General features: G+C 39.0%; 1 protein-coding gene across 1 annotated transcript in view; it reads left to right on the top strand.

Moving 5' to 3' along the window:
* Positions 1 to 7,418: 7,418 nt before the first annotated feature.
* LOC126191323 (tafazzin) overlaps positions 7,419 to 23,347 on the top strand; it is a 35,001-nt gene continuing 19,072 nt past the window's right edge. Inside the window, exons 1-2 of the mRNA XM_049932152.1 lie at positions 7,419 to 7,889; positions 8,342 to 8,470. Of these exons, the coding sequence (XP_049788109.1) occupies positions 7,775 to 7,889; positions 8,342 to 8,470 (244 nt within the window). The 5' untranslated portion in view covers positions 7,419 to 7,774. The remainder of the gene's footprint in view (positions 7,890 to 8,341; positions 8,471 to 23,347) is intronic.

Below are 23,347 nucleotides of genomic sequence, written 5' to 3'. Positions count from 1 at the left end.
GTTGCTATTGACTGACACGTGTTAATGCAACTGAGGGAAAAAAAATCCCATTTCCTCAGTTGTGAAAAGTTGCAGTCCTAATACCCCGTGGCAGTATGCCGCGAATAAGCAAGACTGTGTGTTCTCTTCTCTTAAGAAGGCTTTGGCCGAAAGATAAATCTTAAGTCTTTTCGCAGTACCTGTATGCAACTCAGCGTGTAGCCTTTTCTTTATATTGTTTACAGTATATTAAGCAAAGTTTGAACGACCAATCGGAGCTGGCGCCCAGGCAGATCGTGCGAATCGATTAATTCCATTTGCAGTAGATTTTAAACGGGCTGAAATTAATGCTCGGCTAATGGCACAATTTGTATGTGCACCGTTCGGATTTTACGTGCGAAAAGAGTCACACTCAAATAACTCCGAACTGAAGCGAGGCTGGTGGTTCAGATTTGGTCCACCTGTATATCGGACATGGTCTAATGAATTTTTAAAGTGCAAAAAAACACATTTTTCTCGAAGGTTTTTGAATCACGCCACTTCTATACTTTATACCTGTATGAATCGGTTCAAACTTTGCACGAAGGTAGATAAAGGGATAAAGTCATATCGAATTTTTTTCATCCAGTAATCTATCCGTTATTGAGATACGATGGTTTAAACTCTAGTTAAATGTAGCACCTAAAATTCGTTCATACGTGAAGTGAATGCGCGGAAACGGATTAAAATGAAACAAATAAAAAAATACACTCGTACTATAAAACTGAATACTCGTTTTCAAAAATCTAACACCAGTCGGATTTTACGTGCAAAAAACATGTTGAGTGAGCTTTTTAATGCACTCCACTTCTGTGTTTCAAACTTGTGCGAGTCGGTTCAAAAGAAAATTGACAAATATGTTTCATTAATGGTCGTCCTGTTTTGTGAAAGCTTCATCCGTTGCCACGGAGTAAGCAAGATAGTTCGAAAGACAATTTAAAAAGCTATAACGGATGAGTCGTCGCACAGGTCTACAAAAGTCTACACCGGCTGCCAAGGTCCAATGTCAAAATTTTGGTGAAGTTGGTAACCAGAATGAAAAATGCTCCTATCACAGCACAAACAAGGCGAATATGTCCCATCAGTTAGGCATGTAAAAGAACAGAACTAGCTTTTCGACTTATCTGGTAGCTTCAGGGACATTTAAATCAAAACATCTTGACATATTCGCGCTTTTTTTTCCAGTTAACCTTACTTCCCCAGCGCAGTGAGATCTCCTAGCCGCAAACACATCTGTATCTTGCAATTTATAGGTGAAAAGTCCCTGATCGTGTGCACAAAATCCAGAAGATTCGCCAGCCACTGTAAGTAATACATACTATCATGTGGCTGAAAAGGATACAAGTAACAGCTAAAAGGTTCTTCTGGGGGGGGGGGGGGATAAATTTTCTCGGGGTGGATTTGGATTTGGTCCTGGGGAGACGCTAAAACAATGTTTTTTATATCGGGTGGGAGGGTTGATTTTGTCCCCCGAGGTAACCGTTCTCCCACCCCCCACACCCAAATTCAGCTTCTGTTTCTGTTGGAATTATGTAATACATTTATATCGGATATGAGAAAGTTCCAGAACATCGTTCTAGAATAAGTTATATCGAGTATGTTCGAGAAGTATCGATTGTGGTGACAGCTATGTTTGTGTATATATGTGTGAGTGATGAGGGCAATAGTCAGTCTTCGTGCGTCTATTGTAAAGTTAACATGTGTATATTTTAATAAAGTATTTTATAAGTAAAAGTGTGAACATGATTCAAAACATGGTAGCAGAGCGTGGTTGTTGAAAAGAAAAGTAGAAGTTAAATATTATATTGTGGCCGTCGCGTGTTATTCAGAAAGTTCGACATGGCTGATATAACTATTCCTGTATTTGATGGCGAGGACTATGGGAACTGGAAGCAGCGGATAATCATGTACCTAAAAATGAAGAAATGCCATACAGTGACTATGAGGGCAAAAGTGAGTTCAGACAACGAAATGTGGGATGAAGGGGACTTGAAGGCTATCAACTATATTTATGGTGCAATCACAAATAAGCAACTAGAATTCGTGAGTGACAGAGAAAGTGCTTTCGAGATCATGAAGAAATTTGATGAATTATATTCGAAAGAGTCTACAGCCCTTCAAATATTATGCAGAAACAAGTTGGACAAATTGAGGTTAAGTGATTACAGTGATACGGGGACATTTTTCAGTGCATTTGAAAAAACTGTAAATGAGCTGAAATCTGCAGGCGCTAAAGTAACGGAAAAGGAGAAGTTAAATTATATGCTGCGAACGTTACCAGAGTCAATGAGCTATATTGGGGACTTAGTGGACGTCTTGAAGGAAGAGGACCAGACAGTTGAATACGTTAAAAGTAAGATTCAATTATTGAATGCAAAAACTGGAAATGACGAGGTAAAATCGACCTAATATTAATCATTTGAAGTTGTATGGGAATAGAGTTTTTGTAAGAGTACCTGAGCAACTGAGAAAGTCGAAATGGGATAGGAAAGCCGATTTGGGGGTTTTAATGGGTTATTGTGAAGTAGGCTACAGAGTGCTAATAAATAATAAGATAGTTGTTACTCGACATGTGGACATTGTTGAAAGTGGTGTTAAATGTATTGGGTTTAAAGATTATGATTCAGTAAGTGAATATTCTAGTGATTCTGAACACGAAAGTATAGAAAATGAAACTGAACTAATAGAAAAACAGAAGGAAATTGAGAAAAATGAAAAGCTTTCTGATAATCATGAATCAGAGAAAGTACTTGAGTTGAGGAGATCATCTAGAGAAAGAAAACCAAAAATATTAAATGATTATGTTTACAGCAATTTTATTTATGTAAACTTTTGCAGTGCAAATAGTCCGGAAAGCTTTGAGGAGGCGATTAACAGCGCCGAATCAAATTATTGGGAAAAAGCGATGAATAAGGAAATTGATTGTTTGAACAAAAACAAAACATGGGAATTAGTAGATAAACCAGTTGATAAAGAAGCCATTGATGTAAAGTGGGTTTTCACAAAGAAATCAGAAAGTGTTTACAAAGCAAGATTAGTTGTCAGGGGGTTTCAACAAAAAGAAATCGTTGAGGATATTTATTCTCCAGTAACCAATATGCAAACATTAAAGATTTTGTTGTCATACTGTTGTCAAGAAGGTTTGGTTATAGAACAAATGGGCGTAGAGACTGCGTTTCTAAATTGTAAAGTTTTATCTGAAGTTTATGTAAAGCAGCCAAGAGGATATGATGATGGTACGGATAGAGTCTGTAAATTGTATAAAGCATTGTATGGTTTGCGAGAAAGCTCACGAGCTTGGTACAATTGTCTTGACGAGTTTTTAAGAAGTTTAGGTTTTAAAAGGAGTAAATATGATTATTGTCTTTATGTATTGCGAGATGGAGATGTCTTGATCTATTTGATTATTTTTGTCGACGATTGGCTCATTTGCTGTGTGAGAAAAGAAAAAATTGTTAAGATTAAGAACTTATTGTCAAAGCGATTTAATATGAAAGATTTAGGTGAGGTAAAAAGATATCTTGGCATCGACATTAATTATGATTATGAAACAAGAGTTATGAGTTTGAGTCAAGAAAAATACATTGATTCGTTAGCTGCGAAATATAAAATTGAAGATTCGATCTTGTACAAAACTCCAATGGAAGTAAATTTAAAGTTAGAACCAGCGTATGAAGATTGTAATGACATTAGATATAGAAACTTGATAGGTGCACTCTTGTACATAAGTTCGGGTACTAGACCAGATATTAGCTATAGTGTGAATTACTTGAGCAGATTCCAAAGTTGTTACAGTAGTACTCATTTTAAATATGCTTTGAGAATTTTGAAATATTTATACTTAACTAAAGATTTGAAATTAAACTATTGTAGGAATGAAAGTGCTGAGATATTAGATTGTTTTGTGGATTCAGATTGGGCAGGTGATAGTGTGGATAGAAAGTTAACTTCTGGTTATGTAATTAGATTATTTGGTAATGTTGTATTTTGGAAGTCAAGAAAACAAGCGAGTGTCACAAAGGCTTCAACTTTCGCAGAATATGTAGCATTGTCTGAAGCTGTAAGTGAGGTGAAACTTGTACATGATATTTTAGACATTTTTAATGTTAAATTTGAAAAACCTATTGTCATATATGAAGATAATTCTGGAGCATTAAATATAGCGAAGTTTGGTAATTTTACAAAGAATTCAAAATATATAGAAGTGCATTACCATTTTGTGAATGAGTATTATTTAGAGGGACTCATTGATATTGTTAAAGTAGATTCAAATGAAAATGTTGCAGATATATTCACAAAGTCGTTATGTAAAGAAAAATTCATTAAAATTAGGAATATGTTAAACATCGCGATATAAATGTAAGGAGGCGTGTTGCAATTATGTAATACATTTATATCGGATATGAGAAAGTTCCAGAACATCGTTCTAGAATAAGTTATATCGAGTATGTTCGAGAAGTATCGATTGTGGTGACAGCTATGTCTGTGTATATATGTGTGAGTGATGAGGCGCAATAGTCAGTCTTCGTGCGTCTATTGTAAAGTTAACATGTGTATATTTTAATAAAGTATTTTATAAGTAAAAGTGTGAACATGATTCAAAACAGTTTCAAGTATGGTGAGGGGGTGTAATAACAAATAGACACAAATTTATGTCCTTCTGGAGAGTGGGATGAGTCTACGATAGTAAGTATCTGGGAGTCGTGGTGCGTCTATATTAGAAAGTATCCCAGAGTGGAGAAACATGCATCCTAAACTTTATTGACACGTTGTGTCATATTACACAACGTGATAAATGCTATGTTGGACGATATGATGGCTTGTGTCATGTTGTACGAAATGACATGTCACTTTACTTGACACGGTGCATTATATGCATGAAGTGGTTACAAATCCTAACAAGTAAAAATGTGCGAACATGTCAAGATGTTATGATTTACCTGTCAGGTAATTCGAAAAGCTAGTTCCGTTCTTTCATATCCCTAACTCCGTCCAGGACATATTCGCCTTTTCGTGCTATGATAGCAGCATTTTTCAAAAAATTTAAAAGTGCAGTTCTTGTGAAGATTTCTCAGTTTTAAGGGTTCCATACGGAGAAACTGGAACGTAGCTGATTGACCCCCGAAAATGCTCGGTCTTCTGGATTTGCATCTGATAGGTCTCGATATGCAGAAGTGTGTTCCCACTCCGAATCGAATATTTTAACAGTTCAACTGGTCTCAATACAGTCATATTTAAGAAAATAACTGCTTTTTCTGGAATGGACCATTTGGACTGACTTGAGAAAAAAAATGTTACTGGTACCGAATCGGACTCTAAGAAACACATTGTAACTATAGAAATTACTTTCAAGATTCCACTAGTGTTCACATAGCAGATAACTTAACCCCCTGATATTGTACGGGGGTAAGTGTGTTAAATTCAGGATTTAGGTAAAATACAGTGCCTTCCTACATATTTGAAACAGATAGTGGAGACACAAACGTAAATATCTGTGAGAAGACAGTTATTCTTCACTAATGACAGCAGCGTAGACACAGGAATAATTCGTCAAACACAGACACATATCCCTGATCAGATTGTACGTGCGACAAGGACACCAAAGTGGAAACACAGGAAAATTTTTGCCGGTAGTGCAAACAGGTCACATGGCAATCCATTAACATTTTTAACCATCTTATGGGGTGGTTAAGCTGTTATAAAAACAATGTGGGCAGTATTAACTAAATGGCAATTTTGTAATTTGAGAAATGCACATAAAGTATGTCTTATTAACATTTATCGTCGACATGATCGACGGAACATGGAACTATTCAACTAAGCCTGGCATTTGTTAATCTCTGCTACACCTGTGCCAGATACTGTCGTACTGCAAGTATATTACGTCAAGAGAACGACTGCTGCTCAGGCAACTGTAGAGGATCATTATGTCTAAAATTACCAATGTATTTGGTCACACCGCGTCTTTGAAAAGCAACCACCAAAGGACAGGAAATCACTCTTGGCTATGTATATTTGGTCCCAGGTAATGTAATTCAAGAAAGAAATTTGCAGGCGATCACTTCCTGTTGCGCAGTGTTCTTCGCTTTCAGGTGTCATTCGAGTTCTCGAAACACAAAAACGACGACAAATTGCGCAGTTTTGGAAGTCGTTTGTGGTCGCAACGAATCCCTGTGGGTGGCACAAATGTATTGCGCCATCAATGCGATTATTTGAACGCATGAAAACAATTTGTATCCATCTGAAAACGGTCTCTCTGGAAAACAGTCATGATGAAAATGAGGAGAAGATGAATCACAGGAGTGACAGGTGACAATCCCAGCAGCTGGATTTTATGTTAAAATTTATCTCTTGTAACCAACATTAATTCTGTGACTAGGATACTAGTTTTAAAATATCTACAGAATTTATTTTTGTAAAAAAATAGATTGATATTTCTTGTATATTAGTTTTGTGATACTGATAACATTTAAGTAGAGCTTATATAAACTGTTGTACGAGGACGAAACGTCAACAAGCCTATCTCCCGCCACCGCTAAATTTGACGCGATGGGGACAGGTGGCCGATATAACAAAGCACTTATAGTTAACTACGAAACGGAGCAGCAGCTCATTTGATTTTGAAAAAAGAGTCAGCAGACAGTAAATTCGAAAGCGCAGTGTTAAGTGTGGAACCAGACAGCAAGACATCTCGCATTAGGTACAGCAAATTGCTCATACTCACCAAGTTTACCGGCTCATAAGGTCGATTTCCCACAGGTACTGCCACAAAGTTCACTAATCACTGACACTATTAACAAACACAAATTTATTAACGCACACTTCACAAACACAATAAATATCACAGGAGCGACTTCACAGAATTGTTGTGGAGGGAACGGATTAAAAAAAAAATAATAAAAAAGGATTTTCACATTTATCTAAGAGATCAGCATTGATATAGAACCGTTGAAAAAATACTTTACAATATGCTGACTTTGGATTATTCTGATTTAGTAACTGCGATATTATTATTTCGTGACAGCTTGCAAAAAATTTGTAATTTTAATAAATTTTATTGCGGTCTCCTATATTATTTATAAACACAGAAGGCCATAAGTAACGAGTCCACGATAGAGCTGACAGCCGATATTTTCACATCTCGGTCACACACTGCGATCACTTCTCAACCACGCGTACTCACATCCAAACGAGTTCTACAGGTGCTCGTTTGACGCAAATCATCGCTGCCGCGCTCACCAGACGGGAATATGCAACGCTATCTATGATGTTGCAGTGGAAGCTCTTCGAGCACATGGAGTAAATCAGGCTAGCCAACTGGTCGACGGGTTTGAGTTTAAAAACAGATGAACAACTTTGTATACAGTTAGACCAGCAATCAGAGAGATTGACCAATAAACAGTCTTATATAAATACATAGTATTACTTGACACTTCGCTCTCTGTATTTATAGGTTACTAATAAACTACTGGTGTTTGGCATATTGGTTAATTTGTCTTCAGTGATGCTTTTCGAAAACCAGTATGGTGCCCCTTTGAGGAAATATTGTTGTTTTGTTGCCTTAAATGATTGAACAATAAACATTTCGTGAAGCGTATTGGGTGCAACTCCGAAGTGTATGGAACAATCCATTACAATGTACGCAGTGATACCACAGTCTCATACGTCGCTAGCTTGCAGCTTCGGATGATCTTTGGTATTGTAATGTATTGGATGATGATAATGTGTTTTGGGTGTGAACAAAGTGTTAGGGAGGATGTGTTGTGATGTAGATTGGGTATTTCCAGCATTAAGGAAACCTTCTCGTCTGTGGAATGTTGCTAGTACGGTCACACTTTCTGCTGTTGGAATGTTTAGTAAATTAATTACAGGTTAGTTTCACCAGAAGCAATAACATGACTTTTATGTTTTTTGTAGTCATCACTATGTATAAAAGTGGACATTTACGTCATGGTGACAGATTAGTATATAGTAATTGTACTTTAAAAGTGAGGATGTTTTGTGAACGTTGCATGTGTGGATTTGTAGCATTGTGGACTGTCAGGACTGTCAGAACAAGTTGTACATAAACTATGACCCATGAGCCGTTTGTGGGACGGCAGATTGGCGAGAGACTTGAACATATCTTTTTTTTATTTTCCTCCGAAGTTCTGTGTGCTTTTAATTCGAAATTATTATTGTGTGTACTGTTAATTCATTAAGTATGAAGACATTCTACGTTCATTATTTGTTATAGCGTTTTATGTCTTTATTATAAGTTAATAAACAACTAAGTACTGCAGTTACACCATAGCTTATGTAATCAGTCTGATGATATTTTCAGAATGGCTGAACACCACAAAGGTCTACAACCGTGACATCTTGATTCACGCACTAGAGAACAGACCACCCACTGTACCACTGATAACAGTTTCAAATCACCATTCTTGCTTTGATGATCCAGGCTTATGGGGTACGTATAGTCTTTAAAAGACTTCTTTTTCAAAAATATTCATGTTTATCTATGTCAAAAAATGCATTGACTAAAAAAAACTGTGCATCCTTTTGAGCACTCTCTGAAAATCTTCTCATACTTCATATATGATGTCATGTATGAGGTAGGCTATGCACACTTGCTAGGAAATGTTGGCCTTTAGACTTCTATGAACCTGATAACCATCCTTCGTTTAGATTTTTTGTTATGTACTGTAGTGATGTTTCATGTATATCCATGAATTATACAAGTTGCTACATCAGCTACCACCACATGTTAATACTGGTGCAGTTGAGCATAATATGCATTTTCCACAAAAGGTTCGTCAGTCACATAATATTATGCCTTTAAATTTTCACGGTCATTATAACGCTATTGAAAGCAATGAATTTTCTTCGCGCTCTCAGTTGCGTTGTGTGTTGTTGTTTTATATATACTCTATTAAAGTAATTCATTAGCAATCTAGAAAGTGTGTTAAGTTATGCTTTATGCAGTTCTTTCCTGAGTTGTCCCTTTTGAAGTTAATTTAAAACTCAGAGCCTTTGCAATTAAACAAATAGTCCCATAGAGTGAACCATAGTTTCAAAAAATAGAGGCAGAATGTAAGCTGCTTATTCAAGAAAAGAATGACTGTATTATTGTAACAGGCTAAAAGGCAAGTTTATGAATGCAATTTGCTATTTTGTGTTTGATTCCCGGCTGATAATCTTAATTTTTGACAAGTTGTTATTTGATCTTTTTGCTTCATTTGATCTCCTGCTTCCAAAATATGTAGTATCTTCTGGCCAGAGGGAAGTTATTGTTTTAATGCAGAATGGAAGAGGTACTCTTTGTGGCTTTAGTAATATGAGTTGACTCTTACATTTTCGCAATAAATTGTGTGAACTTTTGAGTAGCGTAGTCTTCAGGACAGAATTCAAAATTAATATATTGATTGAAAACACTTAGGACTATTTCATGCACAGGAATACATAAATAAAAATTACAGAGGATGCAAAAGAAAGTAAGCAATTTCAACTACTCAGATCTCTGTCCTATCACCCATGCATTTCTTTGTATGAGGTTATGGAACCAACTTTGTGTATGGGTCTTGAAAATAGTTTCACAATCCTAAATACAAATTTTTATGAACTTCCATTTGTGACTCCACAAGTATCAAAATGTACAATGTGAAATGAATTATCACTCCATGTAACCGAGGAGAGTAAAATATAACAGCCATAAAGTTGTTGTTGTGGTCTTCAGTCTAGAGACTGGTTTGATGCAGCTCTCTATGCAACTCCATCCTTTGTAAGCTTCCTTATCTCCATGTAACTACTGCATCCTACATCCTTCTGAATCTGCTTAGTGTATTCATCTCTTGGCCTCCCCCTATGATTTTTACCCTCCAATACTAAATTGGCGCCGGCCGGAGTGGCCGTGCGGTTCTAGGCGCTACAGTCTGGAGCCGAGCGACCGCTCCGGTCGCAGGTTCGAATCCTGCCTCGGGCATGGATGTGTGTGATGTTCTTAGGTTAGTGAGGTTTAGTTCTAATTTCTAGGCGACTGATGACCTCAGAAGTTAAGTCACACTTAGGACTATTTCATGCACAGGAATACATAAATAAAAATTACAGAGGATGCAAAAGAAAGTAAGCAATTTCAACTACTCAGATCTCTGTCCTATCACCCATGCATTTCTTTGTATGAGGTTATGGAACCAACTTTGTGTATGGGTCTTGAAAATAGTTTCACAATCCTAAATACAAATTTTTATGAACTTCCATTTGTGACTCCACAAGTATCAAAATGTACAATGTGAAATGAATTATCACTCCATGTAACCGAGGAGAGTAAAATATAACAGCCATAAAGTTGTTGTTGTGGTCTTCAGTCTAGAGACTGGTTTGATGCAGCTCTCTATGCAACTCCATCCTTTGTAAGCTTCCTTATCTCCATGTAACTACTGCATCCTACATCCTTCTGAATCTGCTTAGTGTATTCATCTCTTGGCCTCCCCCTATGATTTTTACCCTCCAATACTAAATTGGCGCCGGCCGGAGTGGCCGTGCGGTTCTAGGCGCTACAGTCTGGAGCCGAGCGACCGCTCCGGTCGCAGGTTCGAATCCTGCCTCGGGCATGGATGTGTGTGATGTTCTTAGGTTAGTGAGGTTTAGTTCTAATTTCTAGGCGACTGATGACCTCAGAAGTTAAGTCACGTAGTGCTCAGAGCCATTTGAACCATTGAGCCAACTAAATTGGTAACACCTTGATGCCTTAGAACATGTACTACCAACCGATCCTTTCTTCTAGTCAAGTTGAGCCACGAATTCCTCTTCTCCCCAGTTCTATTAAGTACTTCCTCATTAGCTATGTAATCTACCCATCTAATCCTCAGCATTCTTCTTCATCACCACATTTCGAAAGCTTCTATTCTCTACTTGTCTAAGCTATTTATTGTCCCATGTTTCACATCCATACGTGGCTACACTCCATACAAAAACATGTAGAAAAGACTCTCCGACACTTAAATCTACACTCAATGTTAACAAATTTCTCTTCTTCAGAAACACCTTTCTTGCCATTAGTAGTCTACATTTTATATCCTCCCTACTTCAACCATCATTAGTTATTTTGCTCCCAAATAGCAAAACTCATCTACTACTTTGTCTCATTTCCTAATCTAATTCCCGCAGCATTGCCTGATTTAATTAGACTACATTCCATTATCCTCACTTTGCCTTTGTTGATGTTCATCTTATATCCTCCTTTCAAGGCACTGTCCATTCCGTTCAACTGCTCTTCCAAGTCCTTTGCTGTCTCTGACAGAATTACAATGTCATCAGCGAACCTCAAAGTTTTTATTTCTTCTCCATGGATTTCAATTCCTACTACAAATTTTTCTTTTCTTTTCTTTACTGCTTGCTCAGTATACAGATTGAATAACATCAGGGATAGACTAAAACCCTGTCTCAATCCCTTCCCAACCACGGCTTCCCTTTCATGCCCCTTGACTCTTATAAGTGCCATCTGGTTTCTGTACAAATTGTAAATAGCCTTTTGCTCCCTGTTTTTACACCTGCCACCTTCAGAATTTGAAAGAGACTATTTCAGGCAACATTGTCAAAAGCTTTCTCTAAAGTCTACCAATTCTAGGAACGTAGGTTTGCCTTTCCTTAACCTATCTTCTAAGTCATAGGGTCAGTATTGCCTCAAGAGTTCCAACTTTCCTGTGGAATGCGAACTGATCTTCCCCAAGTTCGGCTTCTACCAGTTTTTCTATTCATCTGTAAAGAATTCGTGTCAGTGTTTTGCAGCCATGACTTATTAAGCTAATAGTTCAATAATTTTCACACCTGTCAACACCTGCTTTCTTTGGGATTGGAATTATTACATTCTTCTTGAAGTCTGAGGGTATTTCACCTCTCTCGTACATCTTGCTCACCAAATGGTAGAGTTTTGTCAGGGCTGGCTCTCCCAAGGCTGTCAGTAGTTCTAATGGAATGTTGTCTATTCCCGAGGCCTTGTTTTGACCTAGGTCTTTCAGTGCTCTGTCAAATTCTTCATCCAGTATCATATCTCCCATTTCATCTTCATCTATGTCCTCTTTCATTTCCATAATATTGTCCTCAAGTACATCGCCCTTGTATAGACTCTCTGTATACTCCTTCCACCTTTCTGCTTTCCCTTCTTTGCTTAGAACTTGTTTTGCATCTGAGCTCTTGATATTCATACAAGTGTTCTTCTTTTTTCCAAAAGTCTCTCTAATGTTCCTGTAGGCAGTATCTATCTTACCCCCTACTGATATATGCCTCGACATCCTTGCATTTGTCCTCTAGCCGCCCCTGCATAGCCATTTTGCACCTTCTGTCAATCTCATTTTTGAGACATTTGTATCCCTTTTTGCTTGCTTCATGTACTGCATTTTTGTATTTTCTCCTTTCAACTAAATTCAATATCTCTTCTGTTATGAAAGGATTTCTACTAGTCCTTGTCTTTTTATCTACTTGATCCTCTGCTGCCTTCACGATTTCATCTCTCAGAGCTACCCATTCTTCCTCTACTGTTTTTCTTTTTCCTGTTTCTGTCAATCGTTCCCTAATGCTCTTTCTGATACTCTCTACAACCTCTGGTTCTTTCAGTTTATCCAGGTCCCATCTCCTTAAATTCCCACCTTTTTGCAGTTTCTTCTGTTTTAATCTACAGTTCATAACCAATAGATTGTGGTCATTGTCCACATCTGCCCCTGGAAATGTCTTACAGTTTAAAACCTGGTTCCTAAATCTCTGTCTTACCATTGTATAATCTATCTGAAATGTTCCAGTATCTCCAGGCCTCTTCCATGCAAAGAAACTTCTTTCTTGATTCTTAAACCAAGTGTTAGCTGTGATTAAGTTTCACTCTGAGTGAAATTCTAACAGGCGGCTTCCTCTTTCATTCCTTACCCCCAATCCGTATTCACCTACTACTTTTCCTTCTCTTCCTTTTCCTACTAGCCTATCAAATTCCAATCTCCCATGACTATTAAATTTTTGTCTCCCTTCACTATCTGAATAATTTCTTTTATCCCCTCATACATTTCTTCAATCTCTTCGTCATCTGCGGAGATAGTTGGCATATACTCTTGTACTAATGTGCAAGTCATGGGCTTCGTGCCTATCTTGGCTACAATAATGTGTTCACTACGCTGTTTATAGTAGCTGACCCGCACTTCTATTTTTTTTTATTCATTATTAAGGCTACTCCTGCATTACCCCTGTTTTATTTTGTATTTATAACCCTGTATTCACCTGACCAGAAGTCTTGTTCCTCCTGCCACCGAACTTGAATAATTCCCACTATATCTAACTTCAACCTATCTATTTCCCTTTTTAAATTTTCTAACCTACCTGCCCAATTAAGAGATCTGACATTCCACACTCCGATCTGTAGGACACCAGTTTTCTTTCTCCTGCTACCCATAAAGTATGTAAAATAAATTAAATTGGCTTTTACATTCTTTGTAATTCTTATTAGTGTATTCTTATGCTTTAAACAGTTACAGCTCTTTCCAATTAAGATATTTACTTTGAATTGTGCTGTATATTAAATTGTGAATATGCGGCTGCCAAGACAATGATTTGAAATACACTCCTGGAAATTGAAATAAGAACACCGTGAATTCATTGTCCCAGGAAGGGGAAACTTTATTGACACATTCCTGGGGTCAGATACATCACATGATCACACTGACGGAACCACAGGGACATAGACACAGGCAACAGAGCATGCACAATGTCGGCACTAGTACAGTGTATATCCACCTTTTGCAGCAATGCAGGCTGCTATTCTCCCATGGAGACGATCGTAGAGATGCTGGATGTAGTCCTGTGGAACGGCTTGCCATGCCATTTCCACCTGGCGCCTCAGTTGGACCAGCGTTCGTGCTGGACGTGCAGACCACGTGAGACGACGCTTCATCCAGTCCCAAACATGCTCAATGGGGGACAGATCCGGAGATCTTGCTGGCCAGGGTAGTTGACTTACACCTTCTAGAGCACGTTGGGTGGCACGGGATACATGCGGACGTGCATTGTCCTGTTGGAACAGCAAGTTCCCTTGCCGGTCTAGGAATGGTAGAACGATGGGTTCGATGACGGTTTGGATGTACCGTGCACTATTCAGTGTCCCCTCGACGATCACCAGTGGTGTACGGCCAGTGTAGGAGATCGCTCCCCACACCATGATGCCGGGTGTTGGCCCTGTGTGCCTCGGTCGTATGCAGTCCTGATTGTGGCACTCACCTGCACGGCGCCAAACACGCATACGACCATCATTGGCACCAAGGCAGAAGCGACTCTCATCGCTGAAGACGACACGTCTCCATTCGTCCCTCCATTCACGCCTGTCGCGACACCACTGGAGGCGGGCTGCACGATGTTGGGGCGTGAGCGGAAGACGGCCTAACGGTGTGCGGGACCGTAACCCAGCTTCATGGAGACGGTTGCGAATGGTCCTCGCCAATACCCCAGGAGCAACAGTGTCCCTAATTTGCTGGGAAGTGGCGGTGCGGTCCCCTACGGCACTGCGTAGGATCCTACGGTCTTGGCGTTCATCCGTGCGTCGCTGCGGTCCGGTCCCAGGTCGACGGGCACGTGCACCTTCCGCCGACCACTGGCGACAACATCGATGTACTGTGGAGACCTCACGCCCCACGTGTTGAGCAATTCGGCGGTACGTCCACCTGGCCTCCCGCATGCCCACTATACGCCCTCGCTCAAAGTCCGTCAACTGCACATACGGTTCACGTCCACGCTGTCGCGGCATGCTACCAGTGTTAAAGACTGCGATGGAGCTCCGTATGCCACGGCAAACTGGCTGACACTGACGGCGGCGGTGCACAAATGCTGCGCAGCTAGCGCCATTCGACGGCCAACACCGCGGTTCCTGGTGTGTCCGCTGTGCCGTGCGTGTGATCATTGCTTGTACAGCCCTCTCGCAGTGTCCGGAGCAAGTATGGTGGGTCTGACACACCGGTGTCAATGTGTTCTTTTTTCCATTTCCAGGAGTGTAGATACTGTTTACAAAACCGTAAGTCCCTCTTCCCTTTTGTCCCTTCCTATCTGTTCCTTCCATTCTTTGTTTCTACCTCCTACTTCTTCCATCAAATTCATTCCTACCGCATCCATAAAGACTCCACCATGTTTATTGGCTATATCTTTGGTTTCCTTACACCATTCCAGTAATTTTGGAATCTTATACAAAAACACTTGGATTTCCTGCCACTGTTTTTCCAACTGAACTTATCAGTCACTAATTAAATCTTAGCCAACTGATGAGGAACTCTGGGCCAATGTGGAGTGGCATGGCATTCATTTTATTCGACGTGTGCGGAAGGGTCGCAAAAACCACCGCATCAATACTGGTGCCTTCATTCTGGCTTCTCCCAGAGAAGGTCAAGATTATGTGCTACAGATGTGCCGTGAAGCCGTACATCCTGCCACCTATGTGTTGCTTTCGGTGCTTACATTTTGGGCATATGTCTTCCCGCTGTACGGCAGACCCTTTGTGTGGTGACTGTGGCCACCCATTCCGTGAGGGAAGCCATTGTGTTCTGCTGCCTGTGTGTGTCAAGTGTGCTGACCGCCACTCCCCTCACACGCCAGATTGCCCGGCTTACAAGACAGAAAAGAAGATACAAGAATACAAGTCCCTGGATCGCCTGTCTTACACTAAGGCTCGCCAAAAGTATGAGGCACTCCATCCGGTGTCACCCTCTTCAACTTTTGCCCCTGATACTTCCTTTCCTCCTCCTCTTCCTCCTCATCACCCCAGCCCCGCCCCACTCTCCCTTCCACCTCCCCTGCAGTTCTCACGGCCTCCAGTCAGGGAGTCACTCCCCCTCCGCGGCTGAAGAAGTGCCCCCCCCCCCCCCCCCTTCTTCGGCATCTGCTGGTGATCGGGCTCCCTCCCCGAAACCCTCTCCCTGACGTCTCACAGGCCAGAAACCTCTCACCACTACTCGGCCATGAGGCGCACCATCTGTACGCCCCAAGGTCGCCCGCTCTCTTTTGGTCCCCGATCTTGCAGACGCCTGTACTCCTCTTGTGTCCTGCCCTCCTCCACCTCAGTAAGAGAAGACAAAGAAACTTAAATCCCGTGACAAGGCACCTCCGGTGTTACTATGTCTTTGTCCCACAGTGGATGCTTGTACTTAGTGATACTATCGACAGTTTTATTGCCCCTTAAGCCTTGATGCCCCTTTACTGATAGCATGGTGAGTTTCTTGTCGTGGTGCTAGAGCTGTGTCAAAATGGTGATTGTATATTTATTAAAGCATTCAGCATATTTCAGTCCTAGTATTGCAGTGAGCTCCATTGTAAAGACCCAGGCTGCTGGAGAGAGTTGGAATTGACTACTATGTCATGTCTGTTCATCACAATATATGCTGTCAACACCATCTGAAGGACATGATCCATCTTTGTATAGATGTTCCCGTCCACTTTAAAAAAATCCTTTAACAGTTGTAAGTCCATAATAGGTTCAATGTATGGTGTGATACCATTTTTGTTTGATGACAATTACAAAATGTCATAAGATATTTGCTGATGACAGAAGTTTCCGTACAAACCAGTGTCTACTTGTGAAACGTGCCTTTGGCAATGCCCATATCCTCGTAAACAAAGGGTCGTGCCCAAATAGTGCGTGTTTAAGTAGATATTTGGAGCCAGTATACTGTTGTCTGGGTTTTGAATTACGTTAGCTTTGAAAAGAAGAGCATTCAGAGGTTGACTGCAGAGTGCTCAAACAGCATCTTATCACATTATACTGGCATCTGTCAAGCATTTGTAGGGCAGAATCAGTGGCCAGCCACGGCAACTGCAACTGTAGTCCATATATGGCTATATTAGTATACAATATAGCTTAAGACATACTCTTGAGTTGACACCACCTACAAACCTCCCACAATTGAATGCATAATATTAATTTCCTTACTTCATAAGTATGGACTAAGTGAGTTTCTGGTTGATATTGGGACAAAGGTATTTGAGAACTTGTTGGACCAGAATGTGAAAAGAACCCAATAACACCGTTCATGGTTCTTGTAATCTGTCACATTTAAATGCAGACGGAAATATGGGTGGTGATATTTCTAAGGAACTAAAACGCAACCATTCCTAAAACTTTTCTGTAGCAAGAGACATAAATCAAGCACTTTGTATTCAGCAGCGTATTCTCCCATTGGTTGGTGAACCTTGCTTTAGCTCACAGTTGGGAAATGGCAATTAATTCAGATTGGACAGTTGGTTGGCTGTCATGCCCACAAAAAATGCTGTGCAGAAACTGCAGCAGGGTTGGTATATGATGGCTGCTTTCAGAGGTGGCTGTGCCTCATATCGCATAAACCTGAGATGGGACTGGGATAGTATGTGCTGGGTGAGGGACTTGGGTAGGTCTTGCACCTGAGTCTTCCACTGAGAATATGACCTGTGTGGCAAGGGGTTGAGAACAGGAGTGGTGTAGGGATGGACTAGTATTACGTAAGTATTATGTATTATGTAAGTATGGTGGGCGGCATAACACCATTTCAAGAGGTGTAGGAAGGATTGTTAATAGGATGACCCTTATTTCCGGGCACAGTACATACGAACGTACATTAATGCTTGTTCCATAGATCATGAATACGCAATTTTGTAATGATGTGTATCATATCACTTTAACATTAAGTTTTCTTTACACAAAATAATTATTTTAATTTTTTTTGTAGTTACTACTTCATATCTAAAAATTCATCTATTAAGTAGAAGGAGTTGTCATTCAGTACTTCTTTTAATTTGTTTTCTGCCAGGCTTTTAATGCTATTTGGCAAATTAACAAAGTTTTTTGTGGCAGCATAATTCACCCCTTTCTGTGCAAAAGTCAGATTTAATCCAGACTAGTGAAGATCATCCTTTCTTCTAATGTTGTAGCTATGCACTTCACTGTTATTTTTGAATTGGGATCGATTATTAATAAAAAATTTCGTAAATGAATATATGTATTGCAAATATATTGTGAATATCCTGAGTTCCTTAAATAAATTTCTGCAAGGTGATCTTGGGTGGGCTCCAGCTATTATTATGATTACACACTTTTGTGCAATGAATACTTTTTCTCTTAATGTTGAATTACCCCAAAATATGATGCCATATGAAAGCAGTGTGAATGCAAATAGGCATAGTAGGCTAATTTACTGATATGTTTATCACCAAAATTTGCAATAACCCTAATAGCATAAGTAACTGAACCTAACCATTTCAGCAGATCATCGATGTGTTTCTTCCAATTCAATATCTCATCAATGCATACACACAGAAATTTTGAATATTCTGCCTTAGCAACATACTTCTGTTCAAAGTATATATTTATCAATGGTGTTATGCCATTTACTGTTCAGAATTGTATATAGCCTGCTGTGTTTTCTCAAAATGTAGTGGGAGTCCATTTACAGAGAACCACTTAATAATTTCCTGCAAGACATTATTTACAATTTCTTCAGTTGATTCTTGTTTGTTGGGTGTGATTTCCATACTTGTATCATCAGCAAAAAGAACTAGCTTTGCATCTTCATGAATATAGAGTGGCAAGTCATTGACATATATTAAGAACAATAAGAGAACCAAGATTGGGACAGCATTCTAGATACCTCCTCAGTTAGAGGACTCTGCTGATTTTTGCAGACTATCTGTACTGTTAATTTCAACCTTCTGATAGTCAAAACCCTGATGAAGGATCTGGTTCAGTTGTTCCTGTCTTGATGATAATGGGTGATGAAGGGATTGCTCCTTTGCAGCAGGTTCTTGCAGTTGGCAGGAGGATTAGGCGTGTGGGAGTATATGGTGCACGAAATTTGTCTGTGTTCTTGGTTTAGGGGATAGTGCTTGCCTTGGTGAGACTTTTGGCAAAGTGGGCAAGGCATTTCTCGCAATTGTAGATGCGCTGTCCACAGGTTAGAAGACTATAGGGAAGGTTTTTTTTGGTGTGTATGGGATGACAGATGTCAAAAAAATATACATTGTTGATGGATAGTAGGCTTGATATTGGCAGAAGTTGTAATGTAAACATTATGACATCATGATGGTTAAAATGAAATCATGACCAGACATTGTTAATGTATACAGTTTCTTCTTCTCTTTTATTATTAATTAAAGCAACAGTTGCGGATACCATCAGTGGACAATAATCTTACTTTGAAAGCAGACATATCCTTTTTTAAATTAATGGTTGCATTTTTAGTGAAAACTATTTATAGTTCTGCTTTTCAGTTTTGTTTCTTTTCTTTCGATTTACTAGTTTAGACTGTAAAAATACAAAATTCACAATAAAGACAAACCAAATGAAAGACAAATTCAAAGCAAAATAAATCATTGCATCTACGTATTCATGAATTTGACACTCCTAGTTCATAAAGAAAAAAACTTGTCCAAAAATGCAAGATTGTATAGTATGTATATAGGAAACCAGTGGAAAAATTTCTTTGTTTAAACCACTTTCACTGCTGATGTTTCTGATAATAGATTCAATACTTGGAGTATGCTGTGATGGCATACACACTTCAGAGCACAGCAACCCCCATCTCTCTCTCTCTCTCTCTCTCTCTCTCTCTCTCTCTCTCTCTCTCTCAGAATGATTTGTGAGATCATCAAGAATTTGAATATTCTTAGCAAGACTCTCCATCAGAAGAAATTCTTATTCTTAGTATAAGCTTTGTGAACTTATGTTCTTACACTGTGGATGGGTTAGCCATGCTAACAACGTACCTAAGTCAGTAACGTTGTTGGAATAGGAAAGCTTTGTGCCTGGATTATTATCATGGCAACAGATTACTTACCTCACCTGCTTTTAACAGCTACTTGGGTCTTGGGGGGGGGGGGGTGTTTGTTCGGAGGAGGGATGATGTAAAGCATCTTTGTAGAGACCACACATGACATTTAAACAAGTTCTGTCAGTTAATAAAGAAGTTATAACCACTAACATTAATTTCAGTGCTGACATAGTAGTAAGTGAATTTTGGATCCTTTCAGGGAACAGCATGGATTACAAAAGGGAACTCCTCTACTGGGATGCATAATTGTAGACTTGAATATAGTTACATTGTTCATTTAAAATATAACCAAACATAATTGCTCTGTTCTTAGTTAAGGGCAGCAATTTGGGCTACACAAAGTATCCTTTTGTTCCCTTTGGTAAGTCTTAAATGTGTTCCATGCCAGTTAAATTATCATGGGTATTGCTAGATAGTCTGTAGATAACACATTGCTTTTATTCTTCAGAAAGATTTCCTGTGTCCAGTTCAGAACCTGATGCATCAAATATGAAGATCATGTAAGATATATTGACAACATTTTGACCATGGCTGCTACCCAGCAACAGTACACTAGTTTCAGTATAGGATTAAACAGCCAACCGGTTGCACATAAACGGTAGGTACATTGACCTAGGTTTCGAGACCTTCTAGGGATGTCTTCATCAGAATAAATGTTGTTAAATTCTAGAATACATACATAGAAAATCAAGTGTGACAAAAAACACATTAACGAAGATGACAATTTTCATGAAGAACACGGGTTACTTATGTAAAATTATATTTCTGAAAAGCAATAGTTAGAATTTAGAGCAGCTATGGTCAAGTCAAGTAAAAAAACACATTAACGAAGATGACAATTTTCATGAAGAACACGGGTGACTTATGTAAAATTATATTTCTGAAAAGCAATAGTTAGAATTTAGAGCAGCTGTGGTCAAGTCAAGTAAAAAAAAAAATGTTCTAGCTTTCGCCTTGTGTGCCTAGCTGGGAACAGCACATATGTATGAGATTAGAAGAAAATAATGTTTTGAAATTAGAAGCAGGGAAAATATAGTAAAATATAGAAGAATCAAAATTCTTTGAGCAGTGGATTGAAACCATAGAAAAAAATTTTGTTACACAGTTGTAACTGTTCATTGAGGATGAGGCCATCGTTCTTAGAAATATGCTTGAAAATCTCCAGCTCTTAGAGTATATCGAGCCTATGACATTTCCTTTTTCTATGTGAAATGGAAATTTCTTCATTGCATTCCAGTTTGTGTCCGGAAATTAGCAGATGATCAGCAAAAGTGGAATTGTGTACATGAGTGCCTCTTTTTCCCAACAAATGTTGCTTGTACTTGACACTAAAAGACCTCCCAGTTTCTCCTGTATAATAAACATAACACATATCACAAGCAGTGGCGGATACATATGGCCCCCCCCCCCCCCCCCCCCCCCCCGTCCCCCTTGTAGGGCTGCCCACATTGCCACCCGGCTGCCCCCACCTGTCAGCCCGCATGCTATTCGTTCATTTCTTTCGTCAGTCGACTCGACTAAATCGAGTTATCACGTAGTTGTACTTTCCTAGTAGCATGTGCATCCATGTAGTCATATTTTATATGTTTCTGTCTGACACATAGGGATCAACTTACTGGCTTAGCTCTGTTGACCACTCACCCTGAACATTGATTGTTTTCTTGACAATGTGATTAACCAATTTGCGAGAAAGAATAGGCGCATAGAATTCATCATTTCAGGAAGAGAACCACATAAGATGGCATTGTCTTGTATATGTGTATAATCAGTTTCAATAAAACTTTCTTAAAATTTGCATGTGACTTGATTATTTTTTATTATGGTAAAAGTAAAGGTAGCTGAAGATATCTTGAGGTTTTTCTGTATCCGCCACTGATTACAAGTGATTTTATACACTCTTGAATTGTGCATTGGAGCAACTGTGGACTCGAAGTTGTGAATGAGATTTTTTTGCAAGTTATTGTTCTTGGAAAAGGCAATTTTGAATCCATATTTTTAATCAGAATTTTTTATGAAATAGGGCATAAAAATATAGTTGAGAAAACATTTTTATACTCGTTTCTGTCAGGAATAGCATTACTGCCTAAAGTGGCCACTTTAGTGCCAGTTTTAACTTTTAAGATCTTGTCAACTAACACAGGACCATAGTCTTTATTAACTGCAATAGTTTTTATTTTGTTCATCTCTTCATTAAGCTTGTCAGGTGACAAAGGTATAGAGACTGCACGATGAATGGCTGAATGGAAAAATGCTTTCTTATGGGAATGAGGATCCACTGAACTAGTGGGCACAATTTGATCTGTGTTAGTGGCTTTTTGAAAAATACCGAAAGTAAGTCTATCATAGTGAATAGCAATACTGAGGTACAAGTAAATAAGCTGATGGTCACTATTTTCCAACTCACAATTGAATCTAATTTTTTCCTGAGGGCTATTAAATATTTCAAACAAATGCTGAATTCCTTCCTGGGAACCACTGTGTATGATCAAAATGTCATCAACATGCTGAGCATACGACAAAATACCAAGATCAGCAGCTGAAAAATTATTGAAGAATTTGTCTTCCAGCAAATTAATGAAAATATTAGCCAAGATGCCTCCCAGTGGGTTACCCATTGCCAGGCCATCAGGCCGATGGTATAATTTGCCATTGAAAACAAGACAGTCGTATTTTACTACTATTCTTAGCAAACGAATTAAGTCTGTGATTTATTCATCAGAAATATCTGTTTTGAAAGTACATAAGTTTTTTTCAGTGATGTCAATGGTTGTTTGAACAGATACGTTAGTATATAGGTTGGTAATATCACTTAAATCCAGGATTCAACTTTTCAGCATCATCAGGCATTAATGGAAAAAGTTGATTTTCCCAGGCAAAGTAAATCCTCTCAGCTGTTTTTAATCAAATCTAGCAGGCTCAAGTTTTTCACAACTCATGGAGGATGTCCATCTGAAGTTTTGTTAGTATTTCTGTGCTGCACTCCCTCCCCTCCCCTGTCCACATGTGCCTCAAATCCAGGAAAGGACTCTGTTGCCCAACAGATACCATAGCATGATACCACCTGTGTGGAAAAGATGTGAGAATGCATGGTGAATTACTTCACGACCTGACTCTTCTGGTCTAGGAAACTACCTAATTACAGTTTGGTTTATCGTTTAAGTCTAGTCTGGATGGGGATGGCAGTACAACAATATTTATATCTGTTATAATATGACAGTGTTTCCTGTAACTATGTTATTGTATTTGTCATACCGGATGAAATTACACACCTCATTACAATGGTGGGTACTTTGGTTTACTCCAGGAGGAGAATGAGTGGATACTATAACTCATTATAGTTCACTTTATTAAAAAGTGGATAAGAAGAATTACGTAACTTTGTACTTTCTATTTCCATAGGAATGTCTTGAGTCTGTCACTTGGTAGAGACAAAATACAGGTCTCTTACTCTGAGTACATTTAACAATAACTTCCACATAGTATTCTGTCTAATACATTGATCACACAGCTAGCCTATTAGAAGACGATGCTGT

The sequence above is a fragment of the Schistocerca cancellata genome, chromosome 6 (assembly GCF_023864275.1).
Source record: "Schistocerca cancellata isolate TAMUIC-IGC-003103 chromosome 6, iqSchCanc2.1, whole genome shotgun sequence".
In the NCBI taxonomy this organism is placed as follows: Eukaryota; Metazoa; Arthropoda; class Insecta; order Orthoptera; family Acrididae; genus Schistocerca; species Schistocerca cancellata.
This window is presented reverse-complemented; position numbering and strand designations above follow the sequence as displayed.